The 27,022-nt window shown below is 38.1% G+C and overlaps 1 protein-coding gene across 8 annotated transcripts in view; it reads left to right on the top strand.

Moving 5' to 3' along the window:
• MAST2 (microtubule associated serine/threonine kinase 2) overlaps positions 1–27,022 on the top strand; it is a 210,724-nt gene that overhangs the window by 138,965 nt on the left and 44,737 nt on the right. For all 8 annotated transcript variants that reach the window (XM_046662031.1, XM_046662029.1, XM_046662030.1 and 5 more), the window contains one exon: positions 19,705–19,796. In XM_046662031.1, the coding sequence (XP_046517987.1) occupies positions 19,705–19,796 (92 nt within the window). The remainder of the gene's footprint in view (positions 1–19,704; positions 19,797–27,022) is intronic.

Raw genomic sequence — 27,022 nt, 5'->3', positions numbered from 1 at the left:
TTTTGTCGTTTTGATTGCTTTGTGTTTCCATATAAATTGAGGATCAGCCTGTCAATTTCTACAAGAGAGCCTATTGGAATTTTGATAAGGATTGCTTTGAATTTATAGGTCAATTTGGGGAAAAATTGTTACCTTGGCAATATTGAGTCTTCCAATCTGTGAACATGGAATATGTCTCTTTATTTAGCTCTTCTTTAATTTCTCTTAGCAATATTTTGTAGTTGTCAGTATACTTTTGCTAAATTTATTCCTAAGTATTTTAGTCTTTCTAATGCTATTGTGAGTGTAGGTATTTTCTTAATTTCATTTTTGGATTGTTTGTTGATAGCATATAGAAATACAATTGATTTTTATGTATTTATGTATTCTGTGATCTTGCCAAACTTAGTAGCTTTAGTAGCTTTTATTTTTTTAATTCTTTAAGATTTTCCACATATAGGATCATTTTATCTGTGAATAATAGCAATTTTACTTCTTTCTTTTCAGTCTGGATGCTTTTATTTTTTTCTTATTGCCCTGGCGAGAACATCCAGTACAGTATTGAGTACAAGTGGCAAAAGCAGACATTACTGCCTTGTTCCCTCTCTTAGGGAGCAAAGCATTCAGTCTGTCGCCATTAAATATGTTAGTTGTGGGATAGGTGCCCTTTATCAGGTTGAAGTTGTTCCCTTAACTATTCCTAGTTTGTTGAGAGCCTTTATTATGAATGTGTGTTGGACCTTTGTTAAATGTGTGTTCTGCATCTACTCGGATGATCATGTAATTTTTGTCCTTTGTTAATATGGTATAATATATTAATTGATTTTAAATCAGCTTTGAATGGGATAGATCCAATTTTTGCTTTTTCTTTCTCTTTCCTTCTATTTTTCTTATCTCTTTTTCTAATTCTGACTTTAATTGTGGTTAAATATACAGAACCTAAATTTGCCGTTTAACTGTTTTTAAATGTACAGTTCTGTGGCTAAATCATTAGGTACATTCACATTATTATGCAACCTCACTCGCATTCGTTTCCAGAATGTTTTCATCTTCCCAAACTGACACTCAGTACCTATTAAACACTAACTCTCCATTCCCTCTTCTCCCCAGCCCCTGATAACCACCATTCTACTTTCTTTATCTATGAATTTGACTGCTCTAGGTACCTCATATAAGTGGAATCATAAAATGTTTGTGGTTTTGTGACTGGCTTATTTCACTTAGCATAATGTTGTCAAGGTTCATCTGTGTTATAGCATGTGTCAGAATCTCCTTCCTTTTTCAGGCTGAATAATATTCCATTGTATGTATATGCCACATTTTTGTTTATTCACTTGTCTGTTGATGGACACTTGGGTAGCTTCCACCTTTTGATTATTGTGAATAATGCTGCTATGAACATGAGTGTACTGATATCTATTTGAGTTCCTGCTTTTATTTTGGGGGGATATGTACCTAGAAGTGGAATTGCTGGATCATACAGTAATTTTTTGTTTTAATTTTTTGAAGAACCACCATATTATTTTCCACAGTGGCTGTACCATATTACATTTCCACTGACAATGCATAGAGTTCCAATTTCTCTACATCTTAGCACTTGTTATTTTCTATTTTTGTTGTTTTTTATAATCGCCATCCTAATGGGTATGAAGTGATATTTCATTGTGGTTTTGATTTGCATTTTCCTAATGACTAGTGATATGGAGCAGCTTTTCATGTGCTTGTTGGCCATTTGTGTATCTTCTTTGGAGAAATGTCTATTCAAGTCCTTTGCTCATTTAAAAAATCTGGCTGTTTATTGTTGTGTTGTTGAGTTGTAGGAGTTTTTAATATATTCTGAATATTAAATTTTTTTTTAATATTGGCACCTGGGCTAACAACTGTTGCCAATCTTTTTTTTTTTTTTTTTCCTGCTTTATCTCCCCAACCCCCCCGTACATGGTTGTATATCTTAGTTGCATGTCCTTCTAGTTGTGGGATGTGGGACGCCACCTCAACGTGGCCTGACGAGTGGTGCCATGTCCACGCCCAGGATCCAAACCCTGGGCCGCCGCAGCAGAGTGTGTGAACTTAACCACTCGGCCACGGAGTTGGCCCCTGAATATTAATTTCTTATAATATCTTTGTATAGATTTTGTGCTTGTTCCTTTTGGATTATTAATTATTTTTCAAATAGGTATGTTCTTCCTAATCTAAATGTTTGCAAGAAGTTCATGTGGAAGGACTGGGTCACTGGACCAGACTGTTAGGAAGTGTCTGTGGATTACACTAAAGCTTATTACATTGCAGTTTTCCTCTCTAGCTCTAAGTCTGTCCTCAGGCCTCTATAGTATGGTCCCAAATAGAGTCAGGAAATAAGCTCACATAGCTGTTCAGTCATTTGTATCTTTGAGTGGGTTCCTTAGTACTATCTTTCACTAATTATCTTTTTGATTATGTTAAAGATAGAGTTTACCTCAACTATTGAGTTTCAGTATCTATAATTATAATTTATAAAACATCTAATTAAATTTTTTCCATATTCAACTGTTATTTTATTACTGCCAGTTTTGATTCATTAATTTTTATTTTTTATATTTTATTCACTTATATCTCTGATAATCTAAAATGTTCTGTCTTTGCAAGTATTTTTCAGATTTCTGTTATTTGAATTTCAACTTGAGGAAATCCATCTTCCCATTGTTGATTTTATTGGCTGACTTTCTTAGCATTAGATTTCTTCAAGTGTTTTGCTTACTATTATAAATAGTAACTTGTTTTCTATGTAGTTATTGCTCACATATGTAAGTATTGAAGTTTTATATCTTTCCCTTCTATCCTCAGTTTTTTGTTGTTTTAAAATTTTCATTGGCCAGAACTTCTAGTATAGGTTTAGAGGTAGCAATGAGAGCAGGCAGCCTTGTTTTTTCTTCTTTTTTTTTCTCCCTAAAGATTTTATTTTTTCCTTTTTCTCCCCAAAGCCCCCCAGTACATAGTTGTATATTCTTCGTTGTGGGTCCTTCTAGTTGTGGCATGTGAGACGCTGCCTCAGCGTGGTCTGATGAACAGTGCCATGTCCGCGCCCAGGATTCGAACCAACGAAACACTGGGCTGCCTGCAGCGGAGCGCGTGAACTTAACCACTCGGCCACGGGGCCAGCCCCTAGAGCAGGCAGCCTTGGTTTTTCTTGACCTTAAAAGGAATGTATCTAAAATTTTTTCCTGTGAATAATTTTTCCTTTAAATTTTGGGTAAAGACGCTTTTTAAAAGTAAGAAATTTTTTTCTATTTTCTTGAGAGTTTTTTTTAATATTCTGCTAAACTTTATCAAATATTTTCTTTTTTCCCTTCCTAATCTTGATACATTTCAATTATAGAATATGAAAAAAAATTACATTTGCTAATGTCACTATCACTCTCATCAGAAAAGTCTAAATATTGGGAAGCTGTAAAACTCATGATACAGATTTTTCGAAATTCTGATTTTTGCTTCAAAGGTCAAATTTTATCATTGGTAAGAAATACTGTCGGTCGTTTTGCTTGAAGCCATAGGCCTGTTTTGTTCATTTCAAGAAAAAGTTGGCAAATACTTAAGTCTGAATAACCATAAAATAGCCACATGAAAAAAGTGCTCACAACTCAACCAGTGGGACAAGAGTCTTCTTTAAGACAATCACTGTACTTATGTAGTTCAACAGTAGTGTTTTATGCATACTTCTGATTTTGTCGCACAGTATATTTAAAAGATAGTCAAGATTTAATAAAATTACTATTTGTTGCTTCATCAAGAACATTCTTAAGTGAATCTAGACTTTTTTAAAACTGCAAATGAGTGGTGGTGGAAAATACAATGACTATGAGAGCATTTTGGTTCCATTTGTGTTAAGGTGCCAGAAATGTTACCCATTATTGCTTTTGTCACATCAGTACAAATGTTACCCAGTGGAAAAGGCAAATAATGTCTTAGTATTCCTGTGAAAATAGCTTTGACTTTGCAGTCCTCTTGAAAGGATCTCAGGGCCCTTCAGGGGTTCTCAGACCAAGTTGATCACGGTGGGTTTTTTAAAAATTAAGCTTGCTAAAATTTTATAGAAGTAAAATATATATATTTATAAAGGAAATGAACCTATAATTTTCTGAGGCTATTATTATCTGACTTTGAATCAAAATTATACTAGTGTCATAAAATAATTTAGGCAGCTTTCCCTCTTATTTTATTTTCCAGCACAACTTTATAGGACAAGGGTTACTTATTCCTTTGAAAGTTTGTTAGTTTTCTCCTGTAAAGCTACATAGCTTGTGGTGGGAGTGGCATGAGGATGCACAATAAATTCTATAATGGGAGGATATATAAGATTCAGTGCCAGTGTTTGGCAACCGATCTCTAGTTCTGCCCTAGAGAACACAAGGAAGGCTTTAGAGAGAAGGAAGCTTTTGAGTTGATCAGAGAAGAATTAATGTATATTTGTCAGGTAGACATTTGGGACAAGGGTATTTAAGCAGAAGCAATACATGTGCAAGGAAGAGGAGGCATAATGGCATGGGCTTGTTTAGTATTGGGGTGTCAAGTGTGTGGAGGGTGAATTTGTGGAGAGATGGTGGTGGGTAGGGCAAATCAGCGGGGGGCCATATCATGAAAGGTCTTGAATGGCATACTAATAACTAATTTAGATATTTATTTGTCTATGGCAGTTGTCAGAGGATTTTTATCTGAGGATTGATGTGATCATTGATAGTTTTGAACACACTACTACAGCTTAGATTCGAACAATGATTGTACCAATTAAAATGCAGAATAATTACTGCTATCACATTATTGCTTGCTACAGATTTCTTCTCCTACCTGGGTAAATGTTCTTACCATCCCCTTTCTGTTCACTCTACATATGTGTAAGCCACCCACATTGTGGGTGGCTTATGTAATATATGGACATAATTTCAAAAGTACGTTAGTTCTTTAAGGCTTATAAAAGAAAACTAAATATTCTCTTACCCCACTCCTACCATCCTTGATTTTTGCTTCTCACAAGTAACCACTTTAAATTCTTTTATCTACTTCAATGTCAAATTATTATGATTTCATAAATATTATTCCTAATTGAGTCATTGTATGCTATGATTATATTTGTTTTCTTTTACTACTTTCTGTTTTCCTGAGGGTCATAATTGCCTCACTTTTGCATTGCTTTATATTCTATGTAGCATTCATTTATTCATCCCAGAATCTTCCATCAGAGCTGCAAAATGCTTGTCAGTATGTATAACATTAGATACCCTGACCCCATCTCCCCCAAGCGTGACTCCCAGAGCCCTCTCATCTTCTGTTCCAGTCTAAACTGATTATCCTCTGGTCCTCTTGCACAGTTGTCATCATGGTATTTCCGGGACCTCTCCCCACTGTGGATTCTGAGTTCCCCAGATCACCTGCTTTCCTCTTAGTTTAATTCCTCATTTTGGTGGAGCATAGACACCCAGAATCTTAAAAGGGGCTTGTGTCCCTATATGTTGCCTGAGTTCTCTTCCCTCACTTATCTAAGTTTCTTCAAGTGTGGGCCTCTGAAGGCCAAAGGTCGATTATATTTGCACAGTTTTTTAGTCCTTTGAATGCGTGACATAGAACCTTGCAATTAACTGTCATGAAAAATGACTGTGATGGTGGTTTGACTACTGAAAGTGAGGGCCTGGTCCTTAAAGTAGCCTCTGTATCCGTGGCTGCCTCATAGAAACAGAACTGTGCTCTAATCGTCTCTATTATGGAAATTTGGGCATAGGCCAGACAGCTGGGCTGCTTATTGAGGGAGGAAGCAGAAAAGAAGGATTGTTACTAAAGCAGAGTTTAATCTGGATGTTGGACCAACGTATGGAGTGATTATAAGACATTTTGCATTTCCCTTTAACCACTAGCTCTCAAACAAACTGGTCTGGAAATGTAACCTGGAAAGTGGGCTTATAATTTGGAACTTCCAAAGAAATCCAGAAGCCATGAGAACTAGTAAAGGCAAACCAAATATACAACAACTTCCCAGACACTATGTAATCATGGATAGCCTTATACGTCCTCATTTTACCAAGGTCCACATTTGTGGAGGGCCTCTGTAGTGGAAGTGTACTCCATTCACAGAAAAAATCTTTAGTCTCATTGGCCACTTTCCTAGCGAGAGTTTAAGAATGCATTACAGGACAATTCTCTCCCGTTCATTGCTTATCCAAATAACTACGTATCAGCCACTGTCCTGGGCACTAGAAATATAGACGCACTTAGAGTACACAGGTTCTGAAGCAGTGCCCACTCTGGGCTTTTAAATTCCTCTCCCATCTCTACTACCAGGTTTATTTGATTAGAACTCTGGGCATGTGAATGTCAGCTACAGTCACCAATGACAGAATTATTTGGATTTCTAGGTGATGGGCAGCTCTTTCTTCATCTTGAGACTAGAGTTGGGGAAGTGTTGCTGCTGCCATGTTAGGGAAACTTACCACTATGTTGCATGATGCCAGGGGACAAGATTGCACTGGCTTACATTTGGCCAGTTTCCCCTTCTCCTCATGTTTTTTGCTTTAAGACTGTTGATTTGTTCCAAGCGTTCTGGGCATTTGAGCTTTAGACCCATGTTTGTTTCTCTTCACTGTAAGTTGGTATTGCTGCAGGACCATGTTGCGGAGTCTTGTAGGTTTGGCTGTTACAACATGCTTAGAGCTGAATCATGCTTCCTTTGCATTGTTGGTGGTCTTTTCTGCTATAACATAATGAAAGGATTCAGGATTGGCCAGGGCAGAGATGATCTGTACCTCTTTATTTTTTGTCTGGATCAAGATAGGTCTTTGCTGTGCCTTGATTTAGAGTTGGGGGTGGCGATAGTGAAGATGGTCATGACTCAAGAATTTAGTGAGGGCATAGTCTTTGCGGAGTCTCTGCTATGGCAGGTCTCCTCCCCAGTATTCGTGGCTGTGTCAAAGTTCTGCTCCAATCCCTAGGGTAGGTTTTTTCCCCTCTTTTTCCAGCTTTATTGAGGTATTATTGACATATAACATTGTGTAAGTTTAAGATGTACAGTGTGATGATTTGATACATGTTTTTATTGCAAAATGTTCACCACAATAAGGTTAGTTAATACTTCCTTCACCTCACATAATTACCATTTTATTGTTATGTTGTTAAGGTATGAACATTAAAGCTCTACTCTCACAGCAACTTTCAAGTACAGTCATGTGCCACTTAATGCAGAGATGTGTTCTGAGAAATGCGTCATTAGGTAATTCTCATTGTGTGAATGTCATAGAGTGTACTTACACAAACGTAGATGGTATAACCTACTACACACTTAGGCTGTATGGTACTAATCTTATGAGATCACCATCATATATGCAATGGCTCATCAACAAAAACGTTGTTATGTGGCACATGACTGTACACAATACAGTACTGCTAACTATAGTCACCATGCTGTGCATTAGATCCCCACCTAGGGTAGGACTTGATATCTTATCTGCCCACCCTTTTCTCCCCCTGAAGTTAGTTAGGTTGTACAAAATGCCCTTGTTTTTCTGGATATGTGCCGTCTGAACCATCTTTAGGATAGAGCGCCACATTGAAAAAGATCCGGGGCAAAGAGAATGTGAGTTAGATTAGGCTTTCAAAAAATGTTAGTCCCTTATTGTGACCTAGGGCAAGGTGCTTAGCCTCTCTGTGCTTCAGGTTCCTTGTCTGTAAAAAGGAGAGACAATAGTAGTACCTATGTCATAGGGTATAAGACACTACATGTAGAGCTTTAGACAGTGCCCAAGTAGCACTTTATAAATATTAGCTGTTATGATTGTTTTAAATGCGTAGGTAAATTCAGTAGAACATGAGGAAAATCCCAAGGGACATAAATCTAAGAGGGAAAACAATATCTGAACAGTACTAACCCACGTTGGAACTTCTAAGAAAGGGGCCAGGGAGGAGGTGTACTAGTCCTGATATCCTTGAGGGGAAAGAGGTTGAGGCCTTGGGCTTGTTTTGGGTGGGGAGACCCTAGAGTAGGGTAGAATTGAGACCCCACATATAGTTAGGACCCTCAAAGGGCTTTACCCTCAATGCAGGAGTGGGCTAGGAAAGCAGTTTACCCACTGGCAAGAGGAGATGAGAAGTTCTTTAGCCTCATCTGGGTTTTAATTAAGGCTCTTAATAATAAAGAAGAAAGTCACCCTTGAATTTTTAACTGTAGGCCTTTATTCAACTGAATTTGGGGACTGGAGTTTATACTGTATGTGTGGTCTAGGAGCTGATTCTGGGCTGGTAATAACCCTGACAGATCTGTCAGATTTCTTTTAAATGGCACACCCTCAAATCAGGTAGTGTAAGATTCCCATAAAGCTCACTGAAGGTGAGTTCACAGTACAAAATTATAGCCCATGCAAGGAAACAATCCACCACAAGTGAAAATCAGTAAAAAAGAAACAATAAGACTAGACCCCTAAGAACTTCAGAAAGTATCATTATGGATAAAGACTATAAAATAAGTCTATTTAAAATGAATAAAAATATAAAAGAAGGGGGCCAGCACCGTGGCCTAGTAGTTAAGTTTGTGCGCTCTGCTTTGGTGGCCTAGGTTTGCAGGTTTGGATCCCAGGCATAGACTTTCACCACTTGTCAGCCATGCTGTGGTGGTAACCCATGTATAAAGTAGAGGAAGATTGGCACAGATATTAGCTCAGGGCTAATCTTCCTCAGGCAAAAAGAGAGGAAGATTGGCAACAGATGTTAGCTCAGGGCTAATCTTCCTCAGGGGGAAAAAAATATATATATATATATAAAAATATAAAATATATATCTATAAAAGAAGGAAACAAAAATGAGAGAAAAAAAGACCTATATTTAATTTATAAGACCAGACGTATTTTGGAAAAATCCCAATTCAAATACAGGGAATTAAATATATTGTATCATTGAATTTTAAAGTTCAACAGGTTAAATAGTAGAGCTGTGGACAAAGTTAGTAAAATTTTATCTGGAGTGCAGCACAGAGATGGAAAGATGTAAACAGTGAGAGCTAAGAAATATGGAAGATGCAATATGGAGGTCCAACAGAATATAGAGAAATGGGGGAAAGGTGATATTCCTAGAGATAATGACTGAGACCTTTCAGAACTGATTAGAAACAAACAAAATAATATCGTGAAGCAGAATAGGTAGAAATAAATCTCTATCTAGATACATTACAGTAAAATTGCAGTTTTTACAGAGGTCTTAAAAGGAACTAGAGAACTCTCAGGAATCCACAAAAGCTGAAAGAGCTCTTATAAATGAGCTCAACAAGGAAGTTCACCCAAGAAAATTGAAAACATATGTGTACACAAATGTGCAGATGTTCATAGCAGCATCATTTAAAATAGCCGTAAAGTAGAAACAGCCCAAGTATCCATTAATTTATGAATGCATAAACAAAATGTGGCATATTCATAGTATGGAATATTATTGTAAAAAGAAATGACGTTCTTATAAATACTACAACATGAGTGAAACTTGAAAACATTATGCTAAGTGAAAGAAGCCAGACATAAAAGGCTGCATAATGTATGATTCCTTTCTGTGAAATATCCAGAATAGGTGAATCCATAGAGACAGAAAGTGTATTGGGGCTGAGCAGAGTTGGGTAGGGTAGGGAGAGCTAGAATGGGGAGTGACTGCTTGTGGGTACAGTGGTTCTTCCAGGGTAATGACAACCTTCTGGAATTAGATAGCAATGATGGTCACACAGCCTTAAGAGTGTACTAAAACCCACCGAATTGTACACTTTAAAAGGTTGAATTCTCTAGTATGCGAGTTATACTGGAAAATAAAGTTAATGGTAAAAAAAAAAAGCAACCAGAGAGAAAGGAAAAATTAGCTACAAAGGAACAACAATCCTAAGAGCAAGTTCTCAACAGCAATAACAGGAGCCATAAGACAAGGGAATAACATCTTTAAGGTATTGAGAAAAAAGTTACTCTCAACAAGAGGCTAAATTATCATCGAAAGTCAGTGAGCAAAATAAAGACATTTTCAGGCAAACACTGAAATTGAGAAGGTTTGTCACTATCAGATTCTCTTTGAAATAATTGCTAAGAGATATATTTCAGAAAGAAAGAAGAAAGGTATGAGATCCAAAAGAGAACACTGAGCAAAGAAACTAGAAAATATATGAGTAAGTCAAATCAAGCGATTATCATATAAAACAATAATAATTACTAATTTGGCAATATAAAAGCAAGATAGACCTGAAATACTGAACCAAATAACGTGTAAGTTGGAGGCGGGTAGAGGAGAATTGGAGTTAAGATCTTTTAATTTTGCTCAGGAGAGTTGAGACGCAGGTTAACCTTAGACATTGTTAAGACAAGAGTACCTGTTAAAACTTAATAATAATAGTTTTTTAAAAAAGAAAATAAAGTAGAATGTATCATTTTCAAGCCAGTGAAGCAGGGGTTAAAAAATAATTAATCCAAGAAGAGCTCCCATCCAAAAAACAGGTAGAGTACAGGGGATTAGGGGAGAGTAAGTCGTGGTATTATGTAGAGAAACTGGGACAGTGACATTTGAGTCAAGTCCTGAAAGAGGTAAGGGATTTTGCCATAGTATAGCCGGGGGAAGGACATTCCAGGCAGAGGTAACAATTGGTGCAATGGTCCTGGGAGCTGGGCATCCCCCTGAGAAATTAGCCTTTGGGCAGATGAGTGAAATCATCTGACTTGTGCTGTAAAGGGATCACTGTGGCTGCTTGTGTTGAGAACAGACTGGGAGTAGGAGACAGGAGTAAACCAGAGAGACTTGTTAGGATAATCCAGGCAAAAGATAAATAATGGATTTATCTCTGAGCAGCACCCTTTATTGACTGAGAGAACATGTATTTTCTCCCACTGTAGCTTCTCAGTCTTTACAGGGACGTCATCCTAGTTGTTACTTTGAAATAACATCTGGAAGTGCTTGACCTTAAATGGCCCCAGATTCTTCTCTATTTTATTGATCACATTTAATGAAACAGAAGGGGTCTTTTCCTCCTTCTAAATTCTGAAAGAAAGTAAAGGGCTAGCCAAATGCTCTAGCCATTTACTGAGTGGTCAAATTCCTAGGGGCTGCTGGACTTCTGGGACTGGGAGATTGGAGAGGCCTGAGGCGTCTGCAACCATGCATCCTACTCTGTACTCTATATCGCTGCAGACTGGGAAGGAGGCTTCCTAAATAAATTTACGGCAGCCCCTGCAGGGAGTCAGATTTGAGTACCTGCTAATTGCTGGAAGGAGGGATTTTTGAAGGCTCGGAACTCTCGAAATATGGCCACAATTCAACAGTATCACAGAGATTGCACAGGTTATCTTAGTCCTTGCTCCCACTGTCCACATGAGCATGGTGGAGCATGGTGAAATGCCAGCATTGTTCTGAGTGACCAAGTGACTGGGATGGTGTTGGGCAGCAGTCTACTTTAACCAGTCCCTGCAATAGGCCGCAGAGCATCAGATCAAGGGGCTTCCAGTTTCTTTCCCATCAGCTGAGAGTTAGTGTGGCTGGCTCTGCAAATATCCGGTACTTTCATCTTACTGGGATGAAAGAGTTAAGACCTGCACTTTATCTTCTAGGATCCTGGGGAAATGTCTAGAGCCTGTTGAAATGGAAAAATAGCCAGTTCCTTGTTTTGGATCTCAGCTGAGTCATGGCTTCTGTACCAGGGTGTCTGACTTTTTTTTCCCCTGGCAGCTGTTGCAGATTTGTCAAGTGAGATTATATGTACCTTCATAGAAAGGCGTGTGGCCTGGAAATATGATCTTTAGTGTTTTGGATTTTATTTTAAATTTTAAGTAATATCATGGCAAATGAAATTAGAATCAATTATCTGCCCTTGCAGTTTCAGGAGGTCTTCATTTTCATACACAAGGAGTTTAGGCATAATGGTTTAATATACCTTACACGTGGCAGGCGTACCAATATCTTATTTTAATCGTTGTAACAGATCATACTCATCCATTCATTCATTTCACAAATATTTATTGAGAGCCTACCATGTGCCAGGCAGTGTTCTAGGCGTTGAGGAATACAGCAGTAAACAAAGCATGCACAAGCCCTACCTCGTAGAGCTTAGATTCTGATGGGAAGAGAGACAACAGACAAAATGAATTCGCAAAATATATTGTATGTTAGATAGTAGTAAGTGCAGTTGAGAAAAATATATCAGGAAGGAGGATAGAGAATTTGGGAGGGGTTTACAGTTTTAAATAGAATGATCAGGGAAAAATTCACTGAGAAGACTGTACTTGAACAAAGAGTTGAATAAGGAGAGAGCAAGCTGTGAGGCTCTCTGGGGGGAAACACAGAAATAGGAAATGTCATTTGTGAAGGCCCTGAGGCAGTGGCATGCTCAGCATGTTCTGAGGAAAGTAGGGAGGCCGGTATAGCTGGAGTAAAGAGTGAGTAACGGAATGAGGTAGTGGAGATCCAGACCATTTAAAGCCTTGTAGGCCATTGTAAGAACATGGACTTTTGCTCTTAAGTGAGACAGGGAGAATTTTAAGCAGAAAAGTGATTTTGATATTACTTACGTTAAAAAAAAATTTCTTTTACAGCTTTATTGAGGTGTGATTGAAGTATAGACTGTACATATTTAAAACATACAATTTGATGGGTTTTGATATATGTATATGTCTGTGAAGCCATTAGCATAGTCAAGATGATGAGCATATCTGTAATTTCCCAAAATGTCCTCATGCCTCTTTGTAATCCCTCTCCTGTCTCTGGTTGGGCAACCACTAATCTGTTATCTGTCACTATGGGTTTGTTAGCATTTTCTTGAATTTGATGTGACTAGAATTGTTCCTATGTACTCTTTTATGTGTGCCATCTTGCTTTCAGCATAATTATTTGAGGTTCATCCATTGTGTGAATCAATAGCTCCTTCCTTTTTATTGCTGAGTAGTAAGTAGTCCATTGTATGGATATCTTATGACTTGTTTATCACTCATGTGTCAGTGGACATTTGAGGTGGTTTCTAGTTTTGGGTTGTCACAAATAATAAATAGCAAACACTTGGGTCTTGCTATTTTATCCATTCTTATAGTCTCTGCCTTAACTGAATTTGTATTTAGAACATTTACATTTTACATTATTATTGGTGTAATTGGATTTAAATCTATTATCTTGCTATTTATTTTCTATTTGGCCCAGCTGTACTTGTTCTCCCTTTTTTCTTTTTCTACCTTCTTTTGGATTGAGCATTTTTTATGATTCCATTTTATTTCCTTTGTTGTCTTATTAACTATAGTTCTTCATTTTTCTTTTTTAGTAGTTGCATTAATGTTTATCATGTAAAATTTTAACTTGTCACAGTTTACCTTCAAGTAATATTAGACCATGTCGACGAAAATAATCCGTAACCAATCTATAAATGAAAATTTGGGGGAGTTTATTCTGAGCTAAAATCTGAGGACAATGGCCCAGTGCCTTTCTTCCCGAAGGAAGAAAGGGCACCGAAGAAGTGGGGTGCACAGAGTGGTTATATACCCCCAAACAGGATGTTTCACATATGAGTGAAATGTCCCTTTTACAGTAGTCGTGAGACTGCTCTGTCAGCACAGCGATTGATGGAAACAGCAGGTAGGTCTGCTATCTCGGTGAACACAGCAGGGTGGCAGGTCTGTTGTCCCGAGCTGGGTGGTCACAGGCGAGCACAGCAATCAGTTCCTAGCCTAAGGGAAGATGCTTATCCCTAAGGAAATACCAATGTGGGGGGAAGTTACACCTTTATCTTAAGGCCATTTGTTCTTGCATAGGAAATGTTTAAAGCAGATACATAATGCATGCTCAACGCCACAGTCTGGCCCTTTTGAAAAAAAACAGGCCGAATTAGGTTTACACTAAATGGCTTTCTCATATACTCTAATATATCCTATTGCTTGCTATTTCTATTTGTCAGCCACTTCACATCTAAGGTAAGAGCCTCACGACAGTGCACTTCCCTTCTTCCCTCCAGCCTTGGTGCTGTGGCTGTCCTTCATTTATATCTGCTTATGTTGTAAACTTCACGGTAAATGATTATGTATCTTTTAAAACTCAATTATTTTTTAAAGAGATTTTAAAAATAAAAACAAATGATTGATATTTACCCACATATTTACCATTTCTGGAAGTTTTCTTTCCTTTGTATTGATCCAGATTTCCATCTGGTACCGTATTCCTTCTACCTGAAGGACTTCCGTTAACATTTATTATAGTGCAGGCCTGTTGGCAATGGATTATTTCAGCTTTTATATGTCTGAAGAAGTCTTTATTTTGACTACCTTTTTGATAGATACTTCTGCTTGGTATTTGAATTCTAGGTTCAGTACTTTGAGAGATTTCGTCAACTGTCTTCTGAATTGCATCCTTTTCCCAAAAAGAAGTCTGTTGTCACTACCTTTGTTCTTCTGTGAGTTATGTGATTTTTCTATCTGACTGCTCTTAGGCTTGTCTCTTTATCACTAGTTTTAAGTAATTTGATTATGATGTGCTTTGGTGTACCTTTCTTCATGTTTCTTGTGCTTTGGATTCATTGGGCCTCTTGGATATGTGAGTTTATAATTATCAAGAAATTTGGAAATTTTTCAGCAATTATTTTTTCGAGTATTTTTTCTCCCTTCCTCCCTTTCAGAGACTTAAATTACAAATCTAGTCTGCTTGATGTTGTCCCACAGCTCACTGTTGCTCTTTCCATTTTAAAAAATTTCTTTGTCTTTGTTTCATTTTGCATCCCTTCTCTTGCTGTATCTAGGTGCGCTAACGTTTTCTTCTGTAGTGCCTCATCTCCTGTTAATGCCATCCAGTTTAACTTTCATCTGACACTCTTTTAACCTCCAGAAATTCTGTTTGGGTTTTTTAAATATCATCCATAATCTCTCCTTAACATGCTCATACTTTTCTATACCTTACTGAAAATATGCAGGATAGTTCTAATGATTTTAATGTTCTCTTCTACTAGTTCGATCATCTCTGTCATCTCTAGGTCTGTTCATTCCCCCCCTCGTTATGGGTCATATTTTCCTGCTTTTTTCTATGCCTAGTAATTTTTTATTACATACAAAACACTGCAAATTTGACCTTGTTGTGTGTTGGATATTTTTTATTCCTTTCAATATTTTTGAGCCTTCTTCTAGGATGCAGTTAAGTTGCTTGGAAATAGTTTAATCTTTTTGAGGATTGCTTTTAAGTTTTATTAGGTGGGACCAGAGTAGCATTTGGGACTAATTTTTCCTTGCCACTGTCCCTTGAATGACTAGGTTTTTCCCCTCTGGGTAGTAGGATCACACACTATTCCTGACTTTGTGTGAGCACCAAGGAGTGTTCCACCTGCTCTTTTTCTTGGGTGGTTTCCTTAACTCAGGGAGACTGCCAGGCTCTGTGTGGGTCACCTCCTCCCTGTGCTGTTGCTATGAAGTCTTTCCAGATAGTAAGCTCAGGCAATCATAAGACTCACCTTGTTTGTTTCATGTCTCTTAGTGATCACTGTCCTGCACTGCTTGTTGTCCACTGTCTGAAAATTGTTTCATGTTTTTGTCTGGCTTATTAGTTGTATAAGATAAGAGGGTAAATCTATTACTTGTTACTCCATCATGGTTGGAAGTGGAAGTCTTTTCTGATTTATATTTTAAAGGGTGTTTTGTTGGGAACAAATTATAGCGGAACAAGAGTGGAGGAAGCAGGAATATCAATGAGGAAGCTATTTTACTTAATTCAGATAAGAGATGGTGGTGACTTGGTCCAAGGTGGTAGTGGTGAAAGAAGTGAGAAATGATCAGATTTGGGATATATTTTGATGTTAAAGCCAACAAGAGTTACGATGGGTTGATATATGAGAGAAAGAGGAGTCCACAATGACATGTAAGGTTTATATTATCTTCATTTTATATTTGAAAACACCAAAACATGAGGATTTATGAGACTTGCTCAAAGTCAAACAGCCAATCTCAAACTTGGATCTTCTAATTCCAAAGCCCTGTTTCTTTCTACTGTGCTACACTGATGCTAAGAACATGAGCAGTATAAGCCACACTTGCTAAAGGTGTTCAGAGAAAGGAGAGACATCTTCCTGCTTGAAAGAATAAACGAGAATTCACACAACACCTCATTTGAGCTCATGGTCCCTAAGGAACAGGTAGATTTGGGTAAGTCAAGGAGGGAGGGCATATCTGTTGAGGGAAGTGGTGTGAGCCGAAGTACAGAAGTCTTTGAGATATCTTTCTGCTCAGGATTCCCTTGGTCTGGGTAAGCTTTCCAAGGGTCAGTGTGGTTTCATGTGTATATTCTGTAAAATTTCTCATGTTCAAAACTGAAGGGCCTAGAGTTTATTTTCTTGAGAATATTTATATCTTATTTGCTCTTAGGATAAGGGCTGAATAAACATACTATGTTTCTTTTAAAGAAAACCCGAAAGGCAAAACCTTATCAAGAATCTTGACTAGGGGGCCAGCCTGTGGCCGAGTGGTTAAGTTCTTGCTCTCTGCTTTGGCAGCCCAGGGTTTTGCCAGTTCAAATCCTGGGCGCGGACATGGCACTGCTCATCAAGCCATGCTGAGGCGGCATTCCACATACCACAGCTAGAAGGACCCACAACTAAAAATGAACAACTATGTACCGGGGGGCTTTGGGAGAAAAAGGAAAAATAAAATCTTAAAAAGGGGAAAAAAAAAGAATCTTGACTAGGAAAAAATAGATTCTTTACAGTAGGATTAATTTAAATGGCCACGGTAAGGAGTCTGAATTATATTCCAAATGTTATGGGAAGCCACTGAGAGTTTTTAAGTAGGAATTCACTTGATCTCATCTGTGGTTTTTCAGCTATTCCTCCAGCTGATGGGTGATGAATAGACTGGTGGGGGCAGGAGGGTGAGCAGGAAGAACCAAAGTGGAAAGAAGATCATTCAGAAATCTTTTATAGACTTGAACTGGGGTGGTAGTAGTAATAGAGGTAATGAGAATTATTTGGACTGAGGATATATTTTAAAGGTATAATGCACAGGACTTCCTGGTTGTTTTGGACATGGGTGTGAAGAAAAGAGAAGAATCAACAATAATTCATAGGTGTTTGCTTGAACATCTGGATGAATGGTGGTGCCATGTAATGGTACCAACATAGGGAGGAGTAGCAGGTTTTAGAGGGAAATTCAAGAGCTCTCTTTTGCAAATATTAAGTTTGAGGTGCCTTTTAGACATCCAGTTGGAGATGTCAAGTAGGCATTTGGATATGTGAGTCTCGTGCTCAGAGAAGAGAGCACAGAGTTAGCAATAAAAAGCTGGGTATCATCAGCATCATAGATTTAAAGCTATGAAACTGGAAAAAAAAAAACGTTGTTTAGGGAGAGAAGAAAAGATATTTCAGATCTGGGTCCTGGAGTACTAAATGATTTAGAGGTCAGGAAGAGAAGAAACAAGCAAAGGAAAATGAAAAATGAGCAGTTAGTAAGGTAGGAGGAAAACCAGGAAAGAATCCTGTCCTAGAAACTAAAGAGAAGTATCTCAAGAAGATTTACACAGATATTAGGTTGAACAAAAGAAGCAAAACACAAAAAAATACGTAGTGTGTGTAATTCTACTTATAGGAAATCCAACAAAACACAATTAATATATGGTGATAGAAGAAAGTGGCTGTGGGACAGGAGATTGACTGGCAAGGGGCACATGGGAACTTTCTGGGATAATAGAACTATTCTGCCTCTTGTTTTGGATATTGTTGTGTGGGTGAATACAATTGTCAAGGCTCATTTAACAGAGCATTTAAGATCTATATATTTTATAAAATGTAAGTTATATCCCAGTTCTTTTTTTTAAAAAAAGGGAATTGTGACTGTCAAATGATGTTAAAAGGTTACATAAGATAAGGACTGAGAATTGACCATTCTCATTGGTGACTTTGATAGCAGGGGTTTCAGTGGCAAGATGGGGATGACTGCCTAGAGTAGGCTACAGAGAGAATAGGAAATGAGGATGTGAAGATGACAAGTACGGAACCCCTACATGGAATTTTTCCTAGACCGAGGAGCAAAGAAATGGACCACTTGGGGGAGCTCTATGAAAGTTTTTATTTTTATTTTTAGAAGTGACAGCGTGTTTTTATGATGATGAGAATGATCCAATGGGAAGTAGAAATTCATGGCATGGGAAGAGGAGGGCAATGCAGGTGCAGACTTCTGGAATGGGGAGTCGGGGGAGTTGGCTTTGACAGGAGCGCGGTCTTTCCTTCTGCTATTACAGATAGGAAAGTATATGGATACGGATTTAAGCTAATAGATTTTTATGGCAGGAATAAGTAGTACTTCTTTTTGTGTTGTGTTCTTTTTACCCCCACTTGAATAAAAAAGTCAACAGATGAGGGTGAGATTTGGAGAAGGAGTGCTGGACGTTTGAGAAGATGTGAATTAGTTGTTTTGGGGAGAGAGAGAGCACATTTCCTATGTAAATGTAGCGTGGTTGACAAGACACACTTGACATTCATCATCATAAATATAAGGAGATGCCAGCCAGATGATTTTGAGCTTTTCTTCAGTCCCCTTCAGCTGCCCGAGTGCAGTTGCAAAATAGATGCAAGTTGCAACTCAGTTGCAAGGAGTAGAGGGAGACCGTGTCAAATTAGAGAATGGGAGGCTTAGACATTTAATGGTGACTGAGGTAATGAGGCTGTTAGACGTGATTAGATTAGTCCTAACAGTTTCTTGGACAAAAGTGCTTATCATTTCTAATCATAATCTCATTCTTGAGATTGAGCTCAATCCTTCCAGAGGTTTCTCATCACAATCCCAATAGTTCTTTGTGACACTCTGTCAGCCCTACAGAGTTTGGCTGTGGCCAGCCCCATAGCTTCTATAACCTACTTCTTTTCCTATCATTCTCCCCTCTTCCCCCGCGACTCGACTTCTCTGCTGTTTCTTGAACATTCTCTCCTCTCTCTCTTTCTTCACAGCACTAGTTACTCCAGTTTGAGGACAGAGACTTTCTCTTGTTCCCTACTGCTTCCCTAGCATCTAGAACAGTGCCTGGTGCATAGTTGGTGTTTAGTAAATATTTGTTTGGATGAACATAAATGCCAGGCACCCCTGTGCCTTTAAAAGATGGGCTGACTTTCAAATAAATCTATACGCACTTTTCGGTAGCAGGTATAGCACAAAATGGCTTTTTATCGTGATCTGGTTTCTTCAACCACAAGAAAAAGCCTCAGGCATTAACATAATGGAAAGCCAGCTTTATAGAAGAAACCCAGGACTGTTTTGAAATTTATGGTGAAATGAGAATATTACTTAATTCATTGATTAAGCCGTTTTTTAAAGATAAATTTCATAGATTAAGTTAATAGTTTCATTTTTATTGCAGAAACATTAAGTTCTATGAGATATGAGAGTATTTATGACTTGCATTTTTTGTTTTCTAAATCAAATTTGCAGTGGGCATTCTGCACTAGATACCATTTAAGACATGATTGTTACCCTTAAGGAGCTCATTGTGTTTGCTTGGAAAGCAAAACCTAAACATTGGAAAAGTACAATGGCAATATAAGATAAAAGTCAATACAATGGCACAAGTTATCCTAAGATGGAACACAATGTATGTTGAAATCTCACTGGTGCAAACAGTAATTGCTGACCCAGTTCAGTTTAAACAGTATACTGCTCAGCCCATGGAGTGGTGTCACTCTTTTGTTACTCCATAGCCATTCAAGGTCTCTGGGCCCATGGTGTGGCCCTCTTATAACTGACATTTGTGTTTTCATTGCAGTTGTCGGACAAGTAACCGAAAGAGTTTGATTGTGACCTCTAGCACATCACCTACACTACAGCGGCCGCACTCACCTCTCCATGGCCACACAGGTGAGTGCTTGAAGGTTAAGAAAGGTGAAATGAAAGAATGGCCGCAGATGCCCAGTTTCTTTCCCTCTTCTCACTTTGCACAGTTCAGCATATTACATTGTCTCTTCACTCCGCTGACTGAAGCATGCAGAGCTCATGGGCATGCTTTCTATGGGAGAATGTGTTCAGTCTATTTTTGACTGTTAGTTGTTTCTTGCCTTGATCTGTCAACATTCCTTTTGGTCTTGTACATATCTTGGGGCCAGGTATGTATCCTGGGTCCACGGCCTCTGTTCTAGTGTGTTATGGCTCCAGTCATTAGGGCCATGTGATGAGGGCTCCATTAATGTTCTGTCCTACCATGCCCAAGGATCAGGGCTCACAGAGACGGTTTTCTGCCTCATGGGACTCCTGATAACTTTCCCTCTATTGGAACAGGAGACAACAAAAGTGAGAGGAATATTTGTTTCATGTTGACATTGATTTCACATATTGGAATTGAAGCAAATGATCTCATGCATGCAGACTCTGCTCCACCTGGAGCCATAGGCTCCTCCAGACAATATAAGGACTGATTTGCTTGACTCTAACTGAGGACTGTATAAAAACTATGAGGGTGAAGACCTCATTTAGACATATATTTTGGTCTAGACATATAATTTTTGCATCTGAGGGGACTCAGCTTTGCTCAAGGAGTTGCTGCACTGCTACACTGTCCATTACTACACTGTTTGCAGTGGAATTTCCAGATGCAGGGGTAATGGAAATGGAGCAGGCTTGAAACCATAGGAAGCTGTTTAGAGCTTGCTACCTGGGTTTGGTAAGCCATGAGCCTTGCTGTCTTTGGGCAATAAGAGAGTACCAAAGCAGTGAAAGAGTTTGACATCAAGCCAAGTAAGACAGATCTATTCCACTTGGAATGTCTCCTTGCTCACGGTTTACTGTGTCTTTGGAGGGAGAAAGTGAGGGTACATGTGGAGTAGTTGTTTGAGCACCCTGAGGGTCTGGTGATTCCGAAATTGATCTTTGTCTTTGGGAGAAGAGACACTTTACTGGGTTCAGATCCAGCCATTCAGTGTGCTCATGGCCCTTTTCCAAGAATCAGTAAAACTCAGACACTAACTCTCACATTGGAAGACACCACCAAGAGCACCGGGGGACCCAGGAAATTGGAGACCCACTGGGCCTTTAAAGCAAAGCTCTCATTTTGCTTAGATACTTTCCCCCCAAAAATTGACGGGTTATGTGTTAGATTAGGTAGCACATTCTACCCGGAACTTTGTAAAAACTCAGTTTATATCTGACCTAGATTTTTCATCATATGGAAATAAATTTAGCATGTCTAGACCTTGTACATAGTTTTATAGCTGTAATGTGAATACTGGGCAGTAATTACTACTGACTGCTCCCCTCTGAGATGATTATCTCTCTATTTAGATTCCTGACAGTTAGAGTTTAGGACTAAATCCCCCCTACCCAAGTGGCTTTGATTGAGAACATCATCTGGCCCTTTCAGCCTACCTGGGTCTGTGGACTCTATCTTAGCGTTAATATGTGTAACATGCTTAGTAGTCCATAAATGTTAGCTGTCATCCTTATCGTCTCTCCCCAAATCACTGCAGAACATCCAGGCAGGCCTCAGATCCAGGGAGGAAGAATTGACTTAAAAGCCCAATCATAGCTGTAGACTCTTTACTTACCCAGGTGTTGAGAAAGGCAGTGCTACTTGTTCCACACAGCTCAAACTTCACATCGTTTGAGAACTATATCCTCAAATCTTGCGCATCCTGATATTTGGGTCCACATGAAGTTTTAAGACTCTTTAACTTTACTTTAAAGTCTGGAATCTGTTGACTAATAGGAGGCCTGTTGATTTGAAAGTAGGTCCATTTATTCCATACAGTTCAGTTTGATATTAAATATTTATTATATATAAGTAAATTACAACTACAGTAAGGTCAGTTCAGTAGGTACTTACTCTGCCATTCTGGAAGTGGAACCTTCCTAGTTCGTTGTGTTTTTAAATTAATAAACTTTTTGTTTTAGAGCAATTTTAGATTCACAGCAGAATTGACCAGAAAGCATAGAGAGTTCCCGTATACCGTGTCCCCACATGTGCACGACTTCCCCCACCATCAATATCTCCCACCAGAGTGGTACGTGTGTTACAGTGAGTGAACCGACATTGACACATTCTCACCCAAAGTCCATAGTTTACATTAGGGTTCACGCTTGGTGTTATACATTCTATGGGCTGTGACATATCTATAATGACATGTATCTACCATTGTAGTATCAGAATACTACATAGTTTCGCTACCCTAAAAATCATCTGTGCTCTGCTGTTCATCCCTCCCTCTCCTGGGGAATCCACTAATCTTTTCACCACCTCCATAGTTTTGCCTTTTCTAGAATGTCATATAGTTGGAATCATACAGTACGTAGCCTTTTCATATTGGCTTATTTAACTTAGTAATATGTATTAAGCTTCCTCCATGATCTTATCAAGGCTTAATAGCTCGTTTCCTTTTAGTGCTGAATAATAGTCCATTGTCTGGATGCACCACAGTTTATGAAGGACATCTTGGTGCTTCTGAGTTTTGGCAATTATGAATAAAGTTATTTTAAATATCTGTGTGCAGATTTTTGTGTGGACGTAAGTTTTCATCTCATTTGGGTAAATATGGAGCGTGATTGCTAGATCGGATGGCTAAGGATTTCATTTTATAAGAAACTGACAAACTGTCTTCCAAAATGGCTGTACCATTTTGCATTCCCACCAGCAACGAATGAAGGTGTCTGTTGCTCCACATCCTTGTTAGCATTTGGTGTTGTCACTGTTTTGGAATTTGACCATTCTAATAGGTGTATAATGGTACCTCATTGTTGTCTCAATTTGCATATCCCTAATGACATATGATGTTGAACATCTTTTCATATGCTTACTTGCCATCTGTATATCTTCTTTGATGAGGTGTCTGTTCAGATCTTTTGCCTATTTTTTAATCAGGTTGTTTATTTTTTATTGTTGAGTTTTAAGTGTTCTTTGCATATTTTGGATAACAGTCCTTTATCAGATATATTTTATAAATATTTTTTTCTCTATGGCTTGTTTTCTCATTCTCTTTTGTAGAGCAGAAGTTTTTAATTTTAATGAAGACCAGCTTGTCAATTATTTCTTTCATGAATTGTACCTTTGGTGTTCATTGCCATAACCAAGGTCATCAAGGTTTTCTCCTATGTTATCTTCTAGGAGTTTTATAGTTTTGAGTTTTATGTTTAAGTCTGTGATTAATTTTGAGTTAACTTTTGAAATTTTAAAATTTGAGTTAATTTTTATGAAAGTGTCTGTTAGGTTCATTTTTTTACATGTGGATGTTTAGATGTTCCAGCACTGTTTATTGAAAAGATTGTCTTTTTCCCATTGTGTTGCTTTTGCTTCTTTGTCAAAAATCAATTGACTACATTTATGTGGGTCTATTTCTGGCTCTCTATTCTATTTCATTAATCTATTCTTTTTCTTGAAAGTCTTGACTACTGTAGCTTTATACTAAGTCTTGAAATTGAGTAGTATCATTCCTCCAACTTTGTTGTTCTCCTTCAATATTGAGTTTGCTATTCTAGGTCTTTTGCTTCTCCATATACACTTTAGAATCAGTTTGTTGATATCCATAAAATAATTTGCTGAGACTTTGATTGTGATTGCATTGAATCTATAGATCAAGTTGGGAAGAACTGACATCTTGACAATATTGAGTGTTTCTATCTATGAATATGAATATCTCTCCGTTTATGTAGTTCTTCTGTGATACCTCTCATCAGAGTTTTGTAGTTTTCCTCATATAGATCTTGTACACATTTTGTTAGATTTATACCTAACTATTTCATTTTTGGGCATGCTAATGTAAATGGAAATATGTTTTTAATTTCAAATTCCACTTGTTCACTGATGGTGTATAGTAAACTATTGACTTTTTTTTTTTTTTTTTTTTTCCTTTTTCTCCCCAAAGTCCCCCGGTACATAGTTGTATATTCTTCGTTGCGGGTCCTTCTAGTTGTGGCATGTGGGATGCTGCCTCAGCGTGGTCTGATGAGTAGTGCCATGTCCGCGCCCAGGATTCGAACCAACGAAACACTGGGCCGCCTGCAGCGGAGCGCGCGAACTTAACCACTCAGCCACGGGGCCAGCCCCTAAACTATTGACTTTTGTACATTAACCTTATATCTTGCAACCTTGCTCTAATTGCTTATTAGTTCTAGGAGGCTTTTTGTCGGTTTTTTTGAGTTTTCTACATAGGCCATCATCATCTGTGAACAAAGACAGTTTTATTTCTCCCCCCTAATCTGTATTCCTTTTATGTCCTTTTCTTATCCCATTGCATTAGCAAGGACTTTCAGTAAGATGGTGAAAAACAGTGGTAAGAAGGTACATCCATGCCATTTTCCTGAACTTGGCGGGAAAGCTTTGAGTTTCTCACCATTAAGTATGATGTTAGTGGTAGGTTTTTTGTAGATGTTCTTTATCAAGTTGAGGAATTTCCTTCTATTCCTAATTTGCTGAGAGATTTCTTTATCATGAATAAGTTTTGGATTTTGTCAAATGCTTTTTCTGCATCTGTTGATGTGATAATTTGATTTTCCTTCTTTAGCCTGTTGATGTGATGGATTACATTAACTGGTTTTCAAATGTTGTACCAGCCTTGCATACGTGGGATAAATCCCACTTGGTTATGGTATATAATTCCTTTTATGCATTGTTGGATTTGATTTGCTAATATTTTGTTGAGGATTTTGTGTTTGTGTTCATGAGAGATATTGGTCTGTGTTTTTCCTTTCTTGTAATGTCTTTGTTTGGTTTTGGTATTAGGACAATGGTGGTCTCATAGAATAAGTTAGGAAGTGTTCTCTCTGCTCGTATCCTCTGGAAGTGATTGCAGAGAATTGGTATAATTTCTTCCTGAACGTTTGGTAGAATTCACCAGTGAACCTATCTGGGCCTGGTGCTTTCTGTTTTGGAAGGTACTTAATTTGTGGTTAAATTTCTTTAAATAGATTTAGCCTGTTCAGATTATCTGTTTCTTCTTGTGTGAATTTTGGCAGATTTTGTTTTTTAAGGAATTAGTGTATTTAATCTAGCTTATTAAATTTATGAGCATAGATTGTTGATAATATTCCTTTATTATCCTTTCAATGTCTATAGAAATCTGTAATGATATCCCCTCTTTCATTTCTGATGTTAGTGATTTGTGTCTTCTCTCTTTTTTTCTTAGTTAGCCTGACTACAGGCTTATCCATTTTGTTGATCTTTTCAAAGAACCAGCTTTTGGTTTTGTTCATTTTCTCTGTTGATTTCTTGTTTTCAAGTTCATTGATTTGTGTTCTAGTATTTATTATTTCTATTCAATCTGCTTACTTTGAGTTTAATTTGCTCTTTTTCTGGTTTCTTAAGGTGTAAGGCAGGTCTGCTGGTGACAGATTCCCTCAATTTGTTTGTCTGAGAAATCTTTATTTCTTCTTCCCTTTGGAAGGATAGTTTTGCAGGGTACAGAATTTTAAGTTGGTGAGGTTTCCCCCCACCACCGCTTTTTTTTCCTCCCCAAAGCCCCAGTACATAGTTGTATATCTTAGTTCTAAGTCCTTATAGTTCTCTGTGGGATACCACCAAAGCATGGCTTGATGAGCACTGTGTAGGTCCATGCCCATGATCCAAACCAGCAAACCCCAGGCCGCCAAAGCAGAGAGTACAAACTTAACCATTACACCACTAGGCTGACCTCTGAACACTTTTAAATATTTTACTCCACTCTCTTCTTGCTTGCATGGTTTCTGAGAAGTCAGGTATAATTCTTATCTTTGCTCCTCTATAGGTAATGTTTTTTCCCCCTCTGGCTTCTTTCAGGATTTTTTCTTTATCTTTGATTTTCTGAAGTTTGAATATCACATGCCTAGGTATAGTTTTATGGCATTTAATCCTGCTTGCTGTTCTGTAAGCTTCCTGGATCTGTGTTTCAGTGTCTGACATTAATGTGGGGAAGTTCTCAGTCATTATTGTTTCAAATATTTCTTCTATTTCTTTCTTTATTTTTTCTCCTTCTGGTATTCCCATTACATATATGTTACATCTTTTGTAGTTGTCCCACATTCTTGGATATTCTGTTCTATTTATTTCAGGGCCGTTTTTTTTCTCTTTGCTTTTTAGTTTTGTCAGTTCTAGTGTCATATCCTCAAGGTCAGAGATTCTTTTCTCAGCTGTGTCAGTTCTACTAATGAAGCCTTCAAAGGCATTCTTCATGCTGTTACAATGTTTTTCACCTCCAACATTTCTTTTTGATTCTTTCTTAGAATTTCCGTCTCTGCTTACTTTATTCATCTGCTCTTGCATGTTGCCTACTTTTTCCATTAAAGCCCTTAGCATATTTATCATAGATTAAAAAAGAAATTCTTGCTCTGATAATTCCAGTATTTCTGTCATATCTGACTCTGGTTCTGAGACTTGGTTTTCTCACATATTTACTGTGAGGACCTGGTAGAACTTCTATATGTAAAATTCACAATAGTGTGAGGACCCTTCTATGACTGCATCCCCCAGGGGTTTTTAACACTCAAATTTGTGCACGGTGCACCTCCAGCAATTCATTTGTTATAGGTCAGGTTTTCCTACCTTGGCACTGGTTCCCGTGGAGGTTTCTACTCATGGGTTTCTGCTCGGGTACGTTGTGATTCTCCGTATCCACCTGTCTGTCTCTCTTGTTCAGGGGGCAGCGGTTTGCTCCGTGACTTCACTTCCCTCACGGATCTAAGAAGAATTGTTTGTTTTTCAGCTTGTTCAGCTTTTTGCTTGTTGTTAGGATGGAGCAGCAACCTCTAAACTCCTGACCCACCAGACCAGAAACCAGAAGTTAGTTCATTTGTTTTATTGCCTATAGAGTATCTATTGTGTGACTCTACCACAGTGTATGGATTTATTTTATTATTGATGAACATTGTATCACCCTGGGCCTAATCAGGAGACAGAAATCGCACAGTGGCTTAAACAGGTGAAGTGTAATAGAATTATTAACTAGAACAATAAAAGAGTAATTTTAAGATGTAAGAGAACTCTATAAGGGTGCCATAGAGCTTTGGAAAAGTACCTAGGGAAGAACAAACCTGGTAGGAAGGCTCTCTCAACTGGATTCAGACCTTGTTAGAGAAGGTGTAGTTGCAGCCCACTGGATAGCAGAGATGTGTGCTGGTTTGCCCAGGCC

Source organism: Equus quagga, chromosome 5, assembly GCF_021613505.1.
Source record: "Equus quagga isolate Etosha38 chromosome 5, UCLA_HA_Equagga_1.0, whole genome shotgun sequence".
NCBI classification, from domain to species: domain Eukaryota; kingdom Metazoa; phylum Chordata; class Mammalia; order Perissodactyla; family Equidae; genus Equus; species Equus quagga.
Note: the sequence above shows the minus strand (reverse complement) of the source record. Positions and strands in the feature narration are given on the sequence as shown.